Source organism: Cyanistes caeruleus, chromosome 4 (genome assembly GCF_971803275.1).
Source record: "Cyanistes caeruleus chromosome 4, bCyaCae1.hap1.1, whole genome shotgun sequence".
In the NCBI taxonomy this organism is placed as follows: domain Eukaryota; kingdom Metazoa; phylum Chordata; class Aves; order Passeriformes; family Paridae; genus Cyanistes; species Cyanistes caeruleus.
Genome location: NC_141704.1, coordinates 39,290,667 through 39,311,511, shown reverse-complemented (window position 1 = coordinate 39,311,511; position 20,845 = coordinate 39,290,667). Strand labels below are relative to the sequence as shown.

Below are 20,845 nucleotides of genomic sequence, written 5' to 3'. Positions count from 1 at the left end.
GTAGAGGAAATTTGCTGTGATGGTGAAAAGCCTTTGGTCGTTTTAGTGTAAAATCACAGAAATGTGTTAATTAGATTATGTGATAACAAGTAATGGAGATTTTTGCTCCAAATGAAAAGGTTGTACATGAAGACCAGAATGGATTCTTTTAGCATCTGGGAAAGGCAGTAAGTGGGATTATTCAGCTATAGCCTCACATAGCCAAAATGGCAGGCAAGGAGGAGTATTTGAAACTGGGTGTTTAGAAGTGTATCTGAATGACCATGCATGAGGAGAGAAGGAAAAAAAAAAAACTAGAATTGCTGTACTGGAGATCAGAAGAAAGATATTTTAATAGCAGAGTTTTATAAAAATACTGACAAGAACCATGCAGAAGAATAACATTTCAGGTATACAAATCAGCATAGCATATAGGAAAAAAATTCAGACCATAAATTTGTGGTATCTGAAAGAAGAGTGGGTGATATATTAATATCAGTAAGGAAGACACCTAGACGGCATTGTGGAGAATTATAGAAGAAAAAGAGTAAGCTCCATTTTCCCCACTTAAAATTCCATTTTCTTTAATATAGTTGTCATCAGGAGACTGTGGAATCCCTACCACAGAGGTTTAAGATCCAGTAGTGTGAATCAATAAACTTGTCCAAGGAAAATGAGCAAAGGCAGATCAGCAAGGAATGGAAGAGATTGAGGGAAGAACTAAGAGCTGCTGAAGAATGACCTGAGAAGTAAGAGGATACCCAGTTACTCATGTTGCTGTCTAACCCATAAATAAGATGCAGAATCACCACTTTTTCACATAATTGCTTCCTGGAAGGAAAAAAGGCATTTCAGTTTATCTCTGTTACTCAGAGATGTGAGTATTCATCTCATTTGTAATTTTTAGTATTCACAGATTTTCTTTGCCTTAATGAATTCTGAGGGACACATCTACAGCTGGTGAAAAACATCAGATTTTCCTGTCAGAGTGTAGATTAATGAAAATTGAGCCCTGAAAATTTTATGGTGGTTTAATGATAGCTAATACATAAGCATGATAGGCCAAAACTAATTAAAGAACAGTGCAGTGTGACTTGTAAAAATGCATGACTGAAGTAAAGCCATCTCTGAGGTAAGTCACTTGGAGCCTGTGGTGAACTTAGTCTGCTGGCAAAAGTCATTGCTTTCATTTACACCTCTAAAACCCCATTAACAAAGGCAGATTTTGGCCCATGTGCTACTTTAAATAGAATTCAAGGGCAGTGAATAAGTCAGACATTTTTATCATTAAAAAGAATCCTGCTGAGGGGACCAGTCAGCTTTGGTTGCTACTCTATAGTGCCAGTGATTGTCACTGTATCAGCTGCTACAGAGGAAAGTTTGTTCCTGAAGGACTTAGTGCAAGACCATTTGAAATGGTTTCATTTCACTATGTCTGGAATTTTATATCATTGAATAAAGATAATAAAGGGAGCAGAGGAGAACTCCATAATATATAGTCTGAGAAGAATAACTAAAGGCAACAAAAAATTTCCCTTTGGCAGTCAGTTTTTTCCCTTTTACTCCATGAAACATGAGAACTTTTATTATATAAAACTGTGCTTTCTTGTGAATTTTTCCTTTAGGTTTGCCAGTGAGAGATGATGATTTAATTCTTTCCAGATATTCAGTTGATTTAATATAATTTCTTTCATGTGGAACAAAAGGGGATAAATGGGCACAGATCCTAGAATATCTATTCTTTTTCAGAAATCCTTAAGGGTACATTCCATGGAATCACAACATATTTTTGGCACTCAATTCTTGAAATAATTACACGGTGTTTGATTATAAGGCTGCTTGTTGAAGATCATATGGTGTTTGTCCTGTGTGCTTACCCTGTTTTTTTGCTTTGTTTTAGTGGACTGAGATGTATGATTGGATTAGAAATACTGTTAAAACAGGCATATTTGAATAAGGAGCCCTCTTGTCCAGGTTCTCTAGACACAGCTGTTACTTTTTCAAACCCAGAAGCTTTCGTATACCTCATTCTCATTTCATTTCTCTTGGATTATTTCCAAAATAGCTTGAAGCATTGATTATGGCTAAAATCTTCATTTTCCTCTAACTAAAACCAGTTTCATAAAAGTCTTCATTTCATTGTATCTTTTATTCACTCTTGTGCCTCTTCCTCTGTCCTGTGTCTTTTACGTGCATGCAGCATGTTTCTTTTGTGTGCTGCACATATTTAGTTGGAAAAAACCATACTGAAATGAGCATATGTATCACTCAATTGGGAGCTATTGACACAAAGAACAACCTTGCCACTGTGGAATCCTGGCAAGAAGATGAGTCACTGTGGAGAGGGAATGAATGATCCAAACCAACATTTTATTCCCTAATTAGATTGTGTATTGAAATAAAAATATGTTGTGTTAAGGTTGAGCCAAAAAGTAGTTCTGTGGGTACAAGGATTTGTTAGGAGAGCTGTTGAGTATTTTAGTCTCATCTTTCCCTTTCCTCTGAAATTCACTTTCTAAATTTATATATATATATATTATTGTTCTATATATGATTGAGGTAGAAAAGGGCTAGGGAGATTCTCAGCTTACCTTTTAGCCCTTCCTTTTCCCTTAGTTTTTTTTTTTTTTTTTTAATAGGAACCTATAAGATCATCCTTCCTGTCAGGGAATGGCTGCTTCTCTGACTTCATTGTCCCAAATGAGTGAACAGCTGAATTTTGTTGCTATTGATGCCACGGCCATTTCAAAACAGTGCTGCTGTTGTCACTGTCAAATTGTTGACCAGAATCCATTTGGAACCAATGTAACCCAATCTATCTGTATAATAAGGAATTCTCTTTCACGAGAATGTCTATCTGCCTTTAAAAAAAACCAAAAAACAACAGCCAAAAAAATAAAATAAAATAAAAAACCTAAAAAAACCCCCAAACAAACAAAAACAAAAAAAACCTGAAAAATGTTTACCTTGAAAGGTAACCTGCTCTTCTATTAAAAAAAAAAATAAAAAAAATCAGGTTGAATTCCTGACATTCTAAAATATGAATTTAAATTTAAATTTGGTCCATATCAATCAACATTAAGTATCCAGCTGTTTTCCCTCAGAAGTAAGATGACTTTACAAAGCCATATCATTTAGATGGCCAAAGATTTTATATCAAGCAATGTTTGGACAGTTAGAATTTTTTTAAACATTTTTTTCTATAACTATCAAATATTGACTTTTCTCCTTCAGCATGTACAATTTTTTTCCAGTGTTCCTAGACAAAAATAGGACTTGTCCATTGCATGATGTGAAATGGAGGCTAGCAAGAAGCAAAACTTTGCTTTTCATCTTGCAGTACATCTGAGCCATGATTCAGCACCTGAAAGTGTTTAGGGGGCCATAACACTTCTGTGAAGACAAACAAGTAAACAAGCCTCTGAAAATTAGTAGATCTTGGATCTTACACCAGCCAGTGTCTGATGCATCAGCTGATAAAACTAAGCATATAAGCTGATAAAACATGGAGAAGCACATGGTTTACAGGACAAAGACTAAGCCTGAGAAGCTGCCAGAGCTGATTTGCCAGCTGACATTGCCTCTTCCTGTGGTTTCCAACTAATGAAATTGATGGCTGTGGCATAGTACCATATTTGTTTTGGAATTCATTCTAAAAGGCATGAAAAAAAAACACGAAACAGTGCACAGAATACAGCAATGCATGATCTGAAGAAAGCTCTCAGGTGTTTATTCACACATCTGCACAATTCCTTTGTGTTTGGCTGCATATTAATCAGCACTTTTGTCAGCATTACAAATATTGAGCACTTTTAGCTGTTGCTGTCATGTGAGTTCCCAAAAGAACAGCTAGACTAGGCTGAAGGATTATAAATCTCAGGGTATATAAGCACCTTTGTGGACTGATAGTTTCCAAGACTTCCAGCTCTTCGTTTTCCTCCCTAAAATCGCGTGAGCATTTGTGTCTCCTCCCCCGTTCATTTACTCTTATGCAAAGAGATGCCCAGGAAGGCCTCTCATGCTACCTTCTTTTCCAAATGTTTTACCTTTCTCCTTTTTTATCCCCTCATCACAAGCTTTTCCTCTTCCCTTCCTAGTCATCTTTTTCATGTCTTTTATTTTCTCTCTCCTTGTATTTGACATTTTACTTCTTCTTTATCAAGCTATGATTATACTGGTTACATTAAAAATGAAAGATAAAGTTGTTACTTGGTTAGATACTGGCCACAAAAATAGCCTTTTCCTATATCTGCAAGTACTGAGTAAAAGTGGTAACAACTAAAGCTCCTGCACATATTTTTGAGATCTTTAAGACTTCTCCCTAAAAAGACAGTTTTTCTACAATTACAATACTGTGAAAGAGCACTTTTTTTTAAAGGGGGAAAGGCCATCTATAGGGTTAAAGGTAACATATCTTTCTCAGCAAAGAATGCCATCCCCAGCTATTTTGACTGTGATCTGTTAACTGATTTCTGATTTGTTCATATCACATCACTTCCTTTTCATCACAGTTTGTATCTGTTTCTGGTTCTACAACTGACAAAATAACTCTGTGATTTAGTGATGCAGAGGAGGAAGTCTCACCTAATCCTTGTCCAGGGCTGTACAAGCTACCTAATTTTATTTCAGCTTTTTTTTCAACTTTAGAAAGGACAAGGCATCAGAATATTCAACTCATCTTTAGATAAGTTAAAAGGCATCAGTCTGAGGGTTTAGACCCCTGAAGGAATAGGAATTTATATTTCCAGCAAGAAAGTTAGCTGGAGTCAACATCTCCAGTGATTCCCAGTACATCAGGCATTTTGTTGAATTTGAAAAGATTCTTAAAATGATTATATGTGTCAGTACACACAGAGAGCAGGATGACTTAGAAATATGTTATGTTTGCACTTCAATGGGAAGCAAATATTCCATACAAAATGTGTCTTATAGCAGATCAATATTAAAAGGTTTCTCTAAAACTTTTCAAATTGTCTACTAATGAAAAGATATGCTTGTTCTAAGTTTATTTTCTTTAAAATAAGGCACGTGAATTCCTCTGAAAATAGTTTCTGAAATAATGAAAACTTAATGCATACTGTAGGAGTACTTAGCATATTCTCCCTGGAAACAATCACAGCTTTCAAAGGAGAGGTCTTCTTTTTAGTTTTTTGGGTTTTTTTAAACAAGTTATATGTTTACATGAGCTTTCAGCAACACACCTTTCAGCAACTGTGGGGCTGTGCCCAAACTGGTATGTCTTAAAGAGTTTCTGGAGATCTAGAAATGCTGCCTGATGACTATTTAGACCTGATCATAATGACCAGTACAGACAAAAATAATGTTTCAAACCAACCCTGTTGACAGCCTACTGTTTACCAGTGAGAAAGTAGACAAGAGACACATCCTTACCCACTATCAGAAAATTCTGAGAGTGTTAATTCAGCCAGTGCAATCAAAAGAGGCAGTTAGAGGGAATAAGTGTTTCCATTTCTGCACTCACAGCTTTCTACTGTTTCTTCTCTCTGAAGTGCCTCTGGGTTTATGCCTTAGCAGCAAACTGCCCAAGCTTCATTATAGCTTTCCAAGGACCTGTACAAGTATTTGCACATTCTTTTAAGTTTGAGCATTTGCCCCAGCTGCATCTTCATCTCTGTCTTGCTCTGGATGATTTTCTGCTTTGTATGTTTGTGATGAAATACACTGCATTATTGAACCCATTTTTTCATTATTCCTACCACATAATTCAGTGCCTTCATAAGCTGAGCTGCTGGTTATTTGCTTCTGCTCATCAGAACAAGACACCAGGCTGTGATGGCCTCCCCAAGCGATGACCCATGTCAGAAGCAGCCCACCAGCAACAGGACTTATCCACTCCATTACAGAATTAACATTGGGAAAAATCCCAGCATGGAGCTGGTTATTAAACCAGCAGGAATTAAAACCACCTGAGTGTCAGGCGGTAAGCAGAGGATGTCTAAATACAGGGAAAGCAGGCACAGAAAGCCTTGAATCCCTGGGAGCAACTTTTACTCTGAATAAAAAAAAAAAAGGGGGCCTGTAGTACACAGATTTCAAAAGTAGGAAAATACAGGCAGAAGTCTTATTAATGCTTTGAGGAAAATCAGAAGCATGGATAATACTGCAGCCGAAATAATTCTCAATATTCCTCAATACCTAATAAGTCGGCTACATTGATGCCAGACAGAATGCAGATGTAAATAAAGAACAATGAATAAGAAAAGGAAAGCATGGAAATTTTGGTTTGAGAAAAGAAAATTCACTTTTCCAGTTGTTTGTTTATTTGATGGTCAAATAAATGTAAAAATGTTTATATTTGTTTGAGGAGGAATTAATTATTTTAGTCTTCTCCTTCATATAAAAATGAAAAATAAACCTCACACCATGTTCATATATGCTATTTTAAATTTAAGATTAAAGAACTTGCATCAAACTGAAATAAACATATAAATAACTGGCTTCTTAAAAGATCCATACCACTGGGACTTCCAGAGAAAATCTTCATGCACAGCTTTCTCTTCCCAATTTGGTCTGCAATTCAGAGGCAGGGAATTTGGGAACCTTGTTCCTGGAAAGTTGGTCAGACATTTTAAGTGTAATTCACTTGTATTCTGCCACTAAGCAGAACTGAGAAGGCTTGCCATCAGTCTTCTTCACTGGAAGCAGTTTCAGTCATTAAAAGAAACAAATCTTAGGATTCACAAAAATAGTGTGAACCTCTAGTCTGGTGCTGAAAACAGCATCCTCAGAGAAAAAAAAGAAACAAAACTACACTCCAAGTCAATCTGCTTCTGATTCAGACAGGGTCTTGAGCCTAGATCCTATAATACCATGAAGTCTATCCTCACTTCCAGGAGAAAGAAACGGTGATTATTTCAAGTCCTGTAACAAAGTGGAGCATCAAAAGGAGATTACTCTCTTCAAAATAGGCTTCCTAGCAGTGGGAGCATGATTTCAGGCAAATTCAAGGATTTCATTAACTGGTGAAGGGCATATCATGCTACATGGAAATATTAGCAACAAGAATATTAAGTAAGAAGCATGGACACTATTTTTTTTTCTTTCCTTTCCTCTGGCTGAAACTATTTGTATTTCTTATATTTTCTGAATCCACTAACATTTAATAAAAATGGTGATAGACCATTTTAATGAATAAAAAATTATTAAAAAACCATAGATTCACTGAGAGCTGCTGAGCCCATATGTCCCTTTCATTCCCCCAGCCCCTAATGAAGAGCAGCTTTTCTTTGCAGAAGATGTGATTCTAGTTTCTTCACAGATTTTCCTACAAAAAAGACTGGGAGTGGGGAGAGGAAGCCTCAGAAAAGAGATTTCCAGATATACTCTGCCTATAAGACAGCACCAGCCTGGGTCTGCATGCAGAGACAAGAGGAGGTGTGAGAGCTGTGAGCAGTGGGACTGTTCTGCTGCTGCAGCTGTGTGCAGTCAGGGCAACCCTTTACCTGGGGAATTCCAGCTGGAGCTGAGCTACCAGGAAAGGGCAGGACATCAGGACAGACATTAACACTACATGTATAAAAATGCATAAGCAAAAAACCACTGAAGAAATAAAACTGAATCAAGCTGATAGGCAGATAGCTTGGTCAAATGCATGAAGAATCGTAGAGTGATTTAGATTGAAACAGATCCTTGGGGTCATCTAGTTCCAAGATCTCCGTCGTGGGCACAGAACCTTCCACTACACCAGGATGCTCAGAGCCTGGCTTTGAACACTTCCAAGCATAGGACACCTATAACTTCTCTGAAGCCTTCTCTCCTCCAGGCTGAACAGCCACAGCCCTCTCTGTCTTCACTGGAGAGGTGTTCCAGCCTTCTGATCAACTTAGGGATCCTCCTACAGACTCATTCCACTGCTACAGAAATCAAGACAAAACCAATAAGAAGAATATACAGGCTGCTGTCAACAGTGCAGGGAGTAAAAGGAAAACAGTTTTGGAAAAGATTTTGAATTCATGAAAGTGTAGATTTGCTGGAACTAGACTAGAACTGCTAGAGCAAACACAGGGCTTAGAAATCATATCACTTCTAGTAATGGGTGAGATAGTAAGTTAACTAGGCAGAACATGGTGTCAATTATGGATATTGCTTCATACACTTTACCTGAAGTGGTTATTACTATTCCTGAATACCACTACACAGACAGTACCCTGTAGAGCCCCTCATCATGTTTATGGGTAACCAATTCTGGGTAAAAAATAAATGCAGTTTTGGAGGAGACTTTTGTTCAAGAGCTAGATGTTAACTCGCCGACTTTAACAATGCCAAGGATTCTCAGCCATGCTTGGCAGAAGAAGGATATTAGCTGTTTAACAATAAACACAGAAATGTAGATGTTACAGTAATTTGATTCCATGTAGGTAATGAAAATAGCTGCAATGTGATATCAGCAAATAGGTTTTCTAGGCTGGAAAAGTAAACAGCAACTACTTGTTGCAAACATTGGAAACCATTTGGGTGCAGCAGGGGTGACTGAATATCCCTACAATGACACAGGATGTGTGCTGGAGTTCGTAATTGCAAACATGCAAAGTTTTCTAGTTATCTTCTGAATTTTTACTTCAGTGTTTGTGTTTCTTCCTTCAGGTGTCATACAGGATGCTGTGGCCACTGGCATCTATTGTTCATCTATCACAGCATGATTGTTATGGTGCTGTTTTTCCCTTAAAATGTTGAAGAATAGCCATAGCACACTGAACCCTTGAGAAACAGAAAATGCCAGAGAACAGTATGGAGCGGGGAGAATCACACATGTGGCTAAGTTTTAACTATGCTGGCAGCATCTGAAAAGGACTTTTCTTCCTGCAGAGCCAGCTGTGTTATAAAACCCCACAGCCTTTTGATAGATCCAGCGTTCCAGCCTCCAATCAAGCTGGCAGACATGTCAGAAACGTCTGGGTATTTTTCAGTTGTTAAGTCTCTCACTTTGCTTTAATAATTTTCTTTACATGACAACTGTCTGTACCCTGGGCTGAGGTGATAACACATCTGTGTTAACGCTAATTTCAAAATTACCCAATATGTAATATGGATTTCTGCACAAAGCACTAGATGTTTGTGGATTAGTGATCAACCATGGCTCTGCATATACTTATGGTGACCTGTTCTCAGCTTCTCATACTTGTAAATGTCTTTGTTTCTGTGCACAGTATTCCATTCAAAACTGTTTGCAGAGTGTTCTGACATGTAAGGGAAGTGAATGACTGTTCTATGATGCCAGCTGCTCTTTCAGACAGGACAGCTGAAAAGTGTGTTCCTCCTTTCAGAGGAAAGGAGCACATTTTTTTCTGAACCAGGGAGTATCAGTGGGAAGTCTTGGATTAAGAAGAATTAACATCAGACTTTCAAGCACAGCGATGCTTTTTCTGTTTTAGCGGGAAAAAAGACAATATGTTTTACATATTCCTTTGTAGTCTTCTGGCACAATGAATGAACTGACTGTGTAGTGGCTAAAAGCCTACATTGTTTAGTACCACACAATAATGCAATTTAGACCTGCTATTTAGTCTGAAGGGAAGTTTCACTGACTTTCCCAAGATGTTTAAGAATATTAAAATGGTTTCAAATGGCCATGTACATAGAGTAAAAAAGCTTAACCCCTAATCAGTATTGATTTATTTTGTGAAGGGCACTGTAACAACATAGCTGGTTTTTATTCTACTTCATAGAGCTGTCTCTGTGAGAGAGCATCAAGATGGAACAAATTTGCCTAAGTGAAAATATTTAAGATTTTCTCTTTAATAAACAGTTCTCAGAGGTGGAGTCAGTGCATTGCATCAAAGGTGTAGAATACAGAGCGCTTGGCAGCAACAACTCTTTAGCCCAACAGAAGTTTGTCCTAGGATATATCATTAAATTTTCACTTCACTCAGATTAACTGAGATTTGACAGAAACAAATCTTGAGCATTAATCTGCAGGTCTTCTAGAATTGTTGCACTGGATAGTACTCACTACTTGTTTGAAGGACCAATTTATAAGGATTTCCACATTACACTGAGCTGGAAAAATAGTGGTACAGCTGGTACAAATAACTGTTAAAAATTATTTCACCAGACCTTGTGCTCCTGATTCCATCACATAGTCCAGCAAATGGACTACCTTGATGCTCTAGTATCCTTTTGTGTTTTTACATACCAACATTTATCATATATAAACTTAACATCTCTTTGGGAGAGGTTTAATCTTTTCCTCAATGTGTATATGGTATCTAAAAGGATATCATATAGTAATTTTTTACTGGGTCGTCAAGATGCTTTGCTGTCCAATTAGAACTGTAAATAATATAAATAAATGTATATAGGCCTGTGAATATTCACTTAGAGTACATGTATTTTTTCTTTGTTTAAATTAAGAATTAATTTACAACTACAAGAACATAATTATTGTTATAATTTAATTAGTATTATTGTCACATAATTCTTTTTCCAAAAATAAATTACTATGCTATTATTGAGTAAAGAACATAGCTAAACATGCATACATATTGTAAAGACTTTTTAAATCTGTATTTTTTCATATAGTGTGAACACAGAGGTACAGAAAATACTTTTGTTAGAAGGGCAGGAGTTTCTCAGCAATCACATAAAAACAACAACAAAAAAATGGTTTAGTGATCAGATTTCTGAATGGGTTATTCCTATGCTGGGCTGCTATACTAGGTTGTTTACACAAATTCTCTGGAGCAGAATAAGTCCTGATTTTCAGATAAAAAGGATTGATTGCCAGAAATTGTAGGTCTCAACACTTTTAAAAATCTGCTTTTAAGAAAAGACCTAATCTGAAAAGCAAAAGTTATACCATGTGCATAGTCTTTATATGCTTGCTACTGAGACCAGTCTTAAAATGTTAGCAATAGATGCAAGATATCAATGAGCAACTAATTGCTTCTATCTAGAAATGCAAGAAGACTAAAATAATGACTGATGGATAGTCTGTTGTGCTGGCTAGCAGAAATAAGAATTTCATGCTCTCTCAGTGAATAGTTGACTCTAATCTTCAAGTCATTTATAGAAATGGCAATATTATAAAATATAAAAAAAAAAATCAACCAGATTTGATAAAATCAACCATTTTCATAAAAAGTTGCCTTCTGATATCTCCCTTGTTAGTGAATTGTTAATGTATTATGTTCTAATAGTCTGGACTTCTCTAAAATCCAGTAGTATTGTGTGCATGTATGTGAGTTAGCTGAATACTGCGCTGAGTTGATTGTACTTGCTTAAATGATACAGTTCCTATAAAAGTGCTTTCCTAGTTCAGTAAATAATTGGGTGTGGATATATTTCCTAATTTCTTATTTTTCTCTTCATCACCATTGCATTAACTAGCCATTCAAATTTTTATGAAGTATCTAGTCCATGAAATATGTAATCATTACTATTCTTGGTTGTATCTCTCTGCAAACTAAAATTAACCAAATATTCAATGACAATCCCAAAGCTGCAGAAAGAAATGTGTCAAAACTAAAAATGGAATAAAACAGCAGAAAACTGGGACTTTTAAAGAACAAGGTTACATCTCATGTTCTCTTATCCCTGGATTTGAGTTGGACCAGTTTATTCCAGTTCTAAAATTCACTGAACGAATTCCGACAATGCTATATATTCGGTATACTGCTTTGGATGCTAAGCATCATGTACTTTTCACCTTAAAAGTATTAATCTTCAAAGGATGACAGCAATTTATGGGTTATTTGCATGTTAAGTGGTTGTTCACCACGAGTCACTATCTGAAATGTCAGTGGAAGTTCTGACAACTAGCAATCATGCAGCTCACGATTTCATTAGCATATGCTAATTTGGCCAAGTTCACCCAAATTCATTATGTTACGACATAACAAAATAAGGACATAAAACTTGTCTATCGGAATGATGTTAGCATTGTCACACTTGACAGGAAAGATGGAGTAGGCAAGAATTTTCTTTGGAATATTTGAGATCGTACATTGATGATTTTCAACACATTCACATCATGAATTTATAGGATAAGGTGTTAAGCACATGTTTCAGGTCCATACAAAATCCCTTCTGACAGAACAGCCTTTTCAGTTGTAGAAAAGATACAAGCAAAGAAAAAAAATTAAAGTCAAATAAAGCTGTTAGTTTTTGACTTATGAGTTAGAACAAGTTTCATTCCAGCAAAACTTGTATCTTAGCATTCTCACAGTACAAGAGTGACACTGCAATATCTTTATATGACAACAGCTTGAAGTAGTCGGAAACAAATCATGATGTCCAATGGGATTGGAGGTTGAATTTCATTTCCATCCAGACGAAGGTATCGGAGGCGAGGGATGTTGCCATAATAACCATAATCTTCTTCTAGGGCAATGGAAACTGGGCATATCTGAGTACCATTGACACCTGAAAATGTAGATTAACTTGTTAGTTATTTCTATGGGAAAAGTTCATGAAGATAAAATTCACTCAGGACACAAATAAAGTAACCTTCCACTCATGTTAGCATGGGAGACTGTTGCTTTTGTTGCTGTTTAAATACTTTGTTGATTGAATGCAAGCAATATATAATATAAATTCATATAATATGATCTGGATCAATGAATCACATATTTACTGTGCTGCAATTATGGAAAAAAGATCATTAGATGAATAACTTATCCTTGGACTAAGAGGATACTAAGTTAGACAACTACATGGTAAGCATTGAGAAATGGCTCTTCACACTCTGAGTGAGCAAGGCAAGAATACTTCTGAGGGGTTTTAAACATCTTATTTCAATGACAGCACACTAATTTCAGGCTGATAATATTCCCTACGAAGATCTTGAACTCAAAACAATGGCAGTATTGAATCAGAGGAACTTTTTGCATAGTGTTTTTAAGTTTTAACATCTGTACTTTTCTGTTCTCTCACATTATTAAGTGGAGTTGATTTTAATTGCAAGAATATACCTTATGCAGTGGGATATTTTTCTTTCTAATCTGAAAGCTAACAAATCCTCAAAATTCTACGTACATCACACATAATTTGTTACTGTACAGATCAAATTTGGAACTATGGATTCAATCATTACCCGTATTTGTAAGTGTTGAATACCTTGGGCTTTTTGTCCCCTCAAGGTACCTCTGCACTGTCACTTGGCTAAAATGCTTTTTACAGTTTGTCTTCAGCTGTTAAATAGTCAGGCAACTGCTGCCTTATTTCAGCCTCAAAACAACCTCTAGAAAACACTGAAGTGGGGTTTGTTTACCAATGCTGTCAGTTCCTTTGACCAAATTATGATATTTTTTGATTCATCTGACTGCTTGAGGATCTTGGCCCCAGATTAACTGAAAAAAAAGGGAATAGAACACATGTATGAACAGATTTTTTTTTTGAGCAAGTTTTTTTACTAAAAAGAGATCGGAAAAAAAAATTTCCCTTTATATTTAGTAATGATATCATGCACAAATCTGAGTACAATCCCCAAAATCAGAGCAACGTTATGAAGTAAAAATAACAACACAACTTACTTTTTTTTTTTCCCCATAACATTTTTTCTCTTTTTCCTTCACTCTGTTTTGAAAAACTGCCCAGATGTTTGCAACATCTTGGAAGTGGACTTTGTCTTTGTCATGGAAACTAGATAAATACATCCAGTTGGCCAAGGACTGAAGTTTTTTTTTAATATATCCGTGATGTTAAAATGTGTTTATCTTGTGAAATTTGATTAATGTTGGCAGAGCTTTTGGTATTCTTGGAAGAAACAAGCTACAACTTTTTTTAATGTGTGAATTTACAGCACAGAAAGTTTAAGAATTTTCATTACAAAAGCAGCTATTAAATGTTTTAGGTAAATCAACACTATCTAGTAGACTGTATCTGCTTTGTTTGGTCAGCACTACTCTTCATAGAGACAAGATGGCTTCAAGTGTATCCTAAATCTCTGTCTTCTCTGACCTAGAAACTATCTCACTGCAGTCATTTTTACCAGGTCAATTACTGCAGCCTTGAAGTGAGGCAGCAGTTATCTAACCACCTAGGCCACCTAGGAAGAAGTTGTTTCCTGATGATTTGTGATATGAATTGGTTTGGGTTCTACTGTTCTCTTCCCATAAACAGTAAATCCAACCCAAACTATCAGGGGAGTAACAGTCTCTCTCTCTTTTTCTCTCTTTCAATTCTCTTCATGGATCTTTTACTGAATTTTATTTAAGTAGGAGGAACAGGTCTTTCCTTTCAGAGGAACAATTCACCTTGCCTAAACTGATCCACACAGAAGTTAATTGTCAACCTAAGTAAACCATTTAGGCTGTCTTTGTAAACTCTAGAGAGAGATGAGTACTTCCAAAAGGGGACTGACAGGTCCTTAGGATGGGATGAATTTCCCTATGTGGTTGTGTATCCCTTTCCATTGAGCAGGAGGTCTGTACAGATACCACAAATTAGATAAAAAAATCTAGGATAGTTTATTCAAAGAAGATGATTTCCACCACTTGCCAACAGAATTGTTATGTCCTTTAATATTTAAACATGAAACCTAGAGCTGCCGTAAGGGAAAACTTCCAGAGGTTCTCATTAGTGGCTAATACTGTATGTCTGCTGATGAAGTGCAGAAGATCCTGTTTCTTTTCCAGTGAAACTTATAATTTAGAAACAAAATATAGATACACGGCCCAAGAATTTTTTCTGTTTCTCTACATGTGGAATAATAGTTCACAGTATCTACCTCAGCCTACTGGTATTCTTCCAGGGGAACTTACTGTTTGCTCCCCTCCATTTGTCCTTTGGTAGCACTGTAATTATCCCACCTGCTTACCCTTGCCCTCTTGTTACATCATCATTTCACACCTTCTCTTTGTTTACTTTACCATTCTCTTCTCCACTATTTAACAACTCCCCAGAGCCCCACAAGTGTATCTCCATGGTAAATATCTAGGCATGTGTGTTTTAAAATGCCATGGAACAAATGTATTCTGGTTTTAAGTTGATTTCAATTCCAAAATTAGAATAGTTTTTTTCCTCTGTGTACTGATATCCTTAGTGAAGGGATTGCAGGTGAAATTCTTATTCCACTGAGACAAATGATGAGGCTATCATTGGCTTTCCTGGGCTTCAGAAGGGGGCCTTATATCTTCATAAATGGTCTCTGGAGAAATAAGGCCGTGCACTTATATGAAGAATTGATATTACAAAATAACGTACAATAAAACATAGACAAATGGTATTTACATAGAAATGCTGATGTCTGAACTCTTGCAATAACAACAGTGTAACTATGATTCACCAAGAGGAAATAAAGCAGTGATTTGCAGTTGTGAAGGAATACCTGAGAATTAAAATTGTGAAAAGGACTTGTACTGCACACATAAAAGTAAACGTTCAGCAGGACTCTTTTGTGAAGGAAGCAAATCAAGACTTTACAGATATTTTTCTTTCAAACCTTTCACATTGATTATCTTAAAATAATGACTGATCTGTGTTTAAGAAGACAAAACCAATCTTCAGAATTAATATCAGCTCTTATTACTTTGGCCTAATGGAATTACATTCCTTGTTTGCAATCCTAAAGGCCCTTTAAGATATTATCTATTAGAGTAATGTTTTATGAAGACTATGTCATTATCCCTTACTTCTTGAACAATTATGCTCTGTGGTAAAATACAATTTTCATTTAAAGCATCAGGTTGCAACTATTTTATATTCAGTTACTCAGAATTCTTTTTTGCCTTTTGTCTGAAGACAGTTTTGTGCTTAAGTTGACAATGATTTTTAAAAAGTGGTAAAGGCATTAAGGAATAGAAGACTTGTGGAAAACTATCATGACTCAGTTTCACAGATCATGCATTGCTGGAACATGAGACTTGATTTTGCACATACTATAAAAGTTAATTTTCATGGTCTTAAGCTTTGTCATACTTATTCAGGGAAGGAAGAAGACTGAACAGCTCTTTAAATACTACCTAGACATAAAACTGTTCTTAAACTGGAAGGGCTACATTCCACTGATTTCAATTTTGTGTCCACTTGAAGTGACAGAATAAAGTCTGCACCTGAGGCCTTGCACTTAAGCAATTAAAATAAATCCCTTAATAACCAGGAGGCAATTAAATATGTTCAGGAACAACATCTGTCATAAGCTTTAACTCTAATTAACAGTTAGAATTCTTGCAGGCCACTTAAATATGTGACAGTTATGCAAATATTTTTTTATTTACATGATTTCACACTTTCATTTTTCCAAATGCTGTGAATAAATGTAAACTATCAATAAGTATTTTCCTTTCATAGGGCCTTTTTTTGTGCAAAAGCCAAACGATTTTTTTAGTATATTTTTGAACTACAGTGGCACAAAAAAGTGGCAAGGGACCATGTATTCAATTAAATCACTGGATGGGAAGATAAATATGGAAACTTGGCTTCCTTCTGTGCAGTGGTGAATAAAAGGTCATCATATTTATTTGGCTTTTGTCATGAAAAGAAGAACTTCCTGAGTAGATACTTTCGTTATACAGAGTATGTTATGTCTCTAACCACCACACCCCCTCTGTACCTGGATGAATTTGGAAACAGTCCTGGAAGTGAAACTATTAAAGCCAACCAACTTCTGTTGTTTTGGGTACAAAACCTCAGCTCACTTATACAAAATGGAAAACTTTTGAGGGCATAAATCTTAGTAGAACAAATATGCTGTAAAATCAGTAAAACACAAAAACATTTTGCTCAGAGGGGTGGTAGATGCTCCATCCCCGGCAAATTTCAAGGTCAGGCTGGATAGGGCTCTGCATTTTTCCTGGAAGGTTGGAATAAATGACCTCTAGAGGTCCATTCTTTCCCAAATTCAATGATTCTATGATTTTAATCGCTTTATCTCAAAGAACATTTTTATGGTTAAGTAGACATTTAAATTAGATATGGTTTTGAATGGTCCCACACTGGCAATACACACTTACTTTTGATTTTGTTGTGATCAAGATGAAGGTGCTCAAGGTGAGCATTGATTGGTGGAACTTTAGTGAGCTGATTGTGAGACAGCTGTAGGTCTAGAATAGATGAAACGTTAAACCCATTTGGAGGGATACCATCGTCAGATAATTTATTGTAGTTCAGCCTAAGGAAAGTCACTTTGGGTATTGCACTGAAGTAGTTTTCTGGTATAACTTCGATGGAGTTGTTGTCCAAAAAAAGCTGGAGTGTATTAGCTGGAATGCTTAAAGGCATTTTCTTGAGTGAATTTTTTGCTATGTTGAGTTGCATAAGGTTGTTGAGTCCTTGGAAGGTGTCACTTTGAAGAGCGCTGTCCAACAAACTGTTCTGGTGCAGGTCTAACATAGTAAGGTTTTCCAAGTGGCTAAAGACTCCTTCTGGGATTCTGGAGATTTTGTTTCTAGCTAATCTTAGCTGTTCCAGACCCACTGGTAATGGGGCAGGCACCTCTTCCAATTCGTTCTCTTCAAGGAATAAGTAAAGCAGTCTTTTCAGCTTGCTCAGCACACCACTCTCAATTCCACTGTTGGTGATCTTATTCTTGTTCAGATTGATCCATCTCAGATGAGTGGCATTCACAAAAGGCTTCTCTGAAATTGTTTCAATTTGATTGTTTTGAAGATAGAGGTACCAAATTCTTGCTGGAATTGGAGGTATTTCTTTAAGTCCTTTGTTATCACAGTATAATGCATTGGGGAAACTAGGAGGACAAAAGCATTCCTGTGGACACTCAGAAGTATAGTGAGACCAATGGTCAGGATCCAGATCATCATAAACTTGTCTCACAGTTCGAGTCCACACGGAATTGACCAAGAATAAGAGCAAAAGGCTTGTATAGACTTTTAGAATCATGGTGTTTGCCTTGGAAGGGATAAAAAACCAATTAGCTGTTTCTCAATAAAACTCCCTAGCAGCATACTAGTTTAACAAAAGTTTTGCATATAAAATAATATTTCCTTTATAAACAGCCAAATTCTGTCCTCTAGAGTATTATCCTGTTAATGAAAAACTGAAAAGCAATATAAGAGGTGCAAACAATTCTCTGCTATATGTTGATAAACATTTCCCTGGTTCTTAGATGACACACTGGCTACCAGTTTAGCTGATGCTCATGCAAGTATAATTTCAAAGAATATGAAAATATGCATAATTTTTAGACAATCAACATCTCTTTTAAATTTGTGTAAGTTTTCCTGTACAGACCTATAATCTACATTATATAATGGCTGATCATCAGAAAAGATAGTATTACCACGATAATATAAATACTATTGTACAAAGCGTTCCTCCTTTTGGAATTAATCATACCCTCTTTTCTATTTTTGCTCTCTCTTAAATTATAATGGCATCTGGATCAGATTTTCCAGGGTCTTTTGTCTTCATTGAAAAGTGGAAGATCAAATAGTGTTTTAACAGCTGTTTGTTGGGCATGTTCTTAAAAGCTTGGAGGGAATATGTTTGACTAATCCATTCCCCGCCTCACTCTCTCATATCCAAAGTTACAAATTTCCTCCCCTAAAGCAAACAGACAAAACAAATGCCTGCTTTAAATGACACAAAAAATAAATCCTAACCAAAATATGTCCACAAACAGTAAATCCTAACCAAACTGTTCATATGCATTTATGCATATTTTAACTATTTTTTTTATTTGTTTTTTTAGCCTCTTCTACTATTAAATTATGAACAAAAACATTACTGATAATTTACTCAGAAAGTAAATAATTGTGTAGCACAAAACCAGTGCCTTACAAACTGTTATTTTGTTTACTGCCTCATGAAGATTAACAAGCATTTTGAAATGTAAAGGTAAAAGACTGATAGCTGAAATTTTTTGGTCAAAATGAGGAGATTTGTCTTGGCAAAAATAGCGTTTAAATAAATAATAAATTCTCTCACAGGATTAATGCATCAGTAAAGTTAAGAGCTCAGTTCAGTTGCTGAATATGATATGTAGTCATTTATTAGTTTTCAACATTGTCATTAGCAGTAACAAGTGCTATAGCTATCCTATAGCTTTTCCAGCCCCAGAAACTGCTATCTGGAGACATTCCAAAGAAAGGGACAAATAAAGTACTTCTAAAGAATAGCATTTCTATTTCACACTGTGAATTTGCAACCTTCTTACTCTGTAAATATCCATCATCCTAATAACAATTAAAAAAATAGATATAAAGAAATTTACCTTGTTAGTCAAGCTCCTGGAGCTATCTGAAGCCAGTTAGAAATCACTGTAAATTCACCGCTTTTGGCTGCTAACCACTGTGTTTGTTTCCTGTCCTCCTAAGAATTAGCAGCATATAAAACTGGAAGTACATGCTAGTATTCCCAGATGTATTTCCATGCACACCTTATTAGCTATTGCTTCTAGTTTGACATTGTTTCAGAGTTTGGGCTTACCTCAGCTTTCTTGGATCTTCTTCTCTTTCTATTGGTCCCTGTTGTTAGACTGTAATAGCTTGAGTCAGGCTACAAGCCGTGTTCTAGGAATACAGCCTCATATATACGCATCAGTGCTTACAGCTTTTAACCCCTGAAACTGCCAAGGCACCTCAGCACCTAGGCAGGGAAAGAAGGAAATCCTGGCCTTAAAATCAAGCAGCCACAGAGCTGAAGGCATTTGATTTTTTTAGGTTCTAGCAGATGAGGGGAGCTGGCCTAGAGGAAACAGGTAACCCAAAGTGTATATTTATTCAACATTTTTGTTAGAAGATACTTTACATGCAAAGCTGACTTACATCATAACTCATTCTCATAATACCTGAATTGGCCACAAAGAATTAAAACCAGTGCCATCTGTTTCTACGGAAATATTTTATTTGATTTTTATTAAATGCAGATGCTGCCATGCCATTTAAAGACAAAATTCTTGATTAGGAGAAGAAGAGAGCAAAAGCATTTGCTAAGAATTTTTTAATAACATATTTTCAGTTCTTTAAAGATTAAATCTTACCTCTTCCCTTTTGTTCAGAGAGATATTTACATATATTTCTATAAAGTCATAATATTCCCCAGTGCCTCCTGCAATAATCTTTTATCATTGATCTAAAGCAAACTCTTTGCAGCCAACTTGCTCTCCAAAGACAGACACATATTTCTCACATTAAGTATCTTGGAAGATTTTGTTCTCCTTTTTAGTCCAAACTTAAATTAACAACTTCATATCAGAAAAGCTATTCATGTTCAAAGCCAGAACAATGACATAAATATTTTAAGGGAAAAGATAATGAAAAATATTGAAAACATAAAATAAATCATGGTACTTTTATTGAGTTATATTAGTTTTAAAACTTAGTTGCATAATTGTTTTAATTCAGTTTTACCTGTTTGATTTTAACCATAAAACCTATAAAGACCCGTTTCATAATTTTTAATCCCTTGCTTCTTAAACTCAGAATGTCTCAGAAGATGTTTAGAAGCAGAAAAGACAAAAGTAGTCAAAAAAGGAAGGCAAACCTTAACTACATGGGTAGCAAGGCTGATGTTAAACACGTCATAAATTTTTATCATGAGTATATGCTTGTACTGCCATGTTTCTTGTTTATGAAAAAATTCATCCTTACCATAAGTAATTTTTTCATTATGTACTTAAAAAATATAATAAGTGCTTCTAGTTTCTTCTAGTTTCACTCTACTAGAACTCCAGGCCCTTCAACACCTCTTAGAGATTAGCAGGGATTTGTTACAAAGGAGATGTAAAACTGATTCCTTCATGCATACTAAGTAGAATATTTTAATAATTTCAATTAGATTAAATTAATTCATATCTATACCTAAATATAAAAGTTATAGTTTTAAGCAGATGTACTAATTATAGGAAAGAAAGCATAAAATCCACTTATTTTCATTACAATTGTCACTTTAAACACCTAGAACTTAAAATGTTTGAGCCTTGGACCTCCTGCAGCAGATCTGGTACCCC

At 35.8% G+C, this 20,845-nt stretch overlaps 1 protein-coding gene across 2 annotated transcripts; it reads right to left on the bottom strand.

The window, feature by feature from the left end:
* Positions 1–10,374: 10,374 nt before the first annotated feature.
* On the bottom strand, positions 10,375–20,845 carry KERA (keratocan). 2 transcript variants are annotated; one of them, XM_023938641.2, is made up of 4 exons: positions 20,487–20,759; positions 19,324–19,482; positions 16,890–17,784; positions 10,375–12,360 (listed from the first exon to the last, which is right to left on the bottom strand). In XM_023938641.2, exons 3-4 carry the CDS (start codon positions 17,773–17,775, stop codon positions 12,188–12,190), a joined length of 1,059 nt encoding a protein of 352 aa, XP_023794409.1. In that variant the 5' UTR covers positions 17,776–17,784; positions 19,324–19,482; positions 20,487–20,759; the 3' UTR covers positions 10,375–12,187. The 2 variants fall into 2 exon arrangements, with proteins under 2 accessions (XP_023794409.1, XP_086743901.1); XM_086887775.1 differs by lacking the exon at positions 10,375–12,360 and having other exon boundaries at positions 14,209–17,784; positions 20,487–20,583; positions 20,697–20,845.

Bases quoted from the DNA above. Each gene is read 5' to 3' on its own strand.
- KERA (XM_023938641.2), bottom strand. From the start codon at position 17,775: ATGATTCTAAAAGTCTATACAAGCCTTTTGCTCTTATTCTTGGTCAAT. The intron at 12,361-16,889 runs GTAAGTGTGTAT...CTACATTTTCAG, and splicing joins TGATCACAACAAAATCAAAA to GTGTCAATGGTACTCAGATA.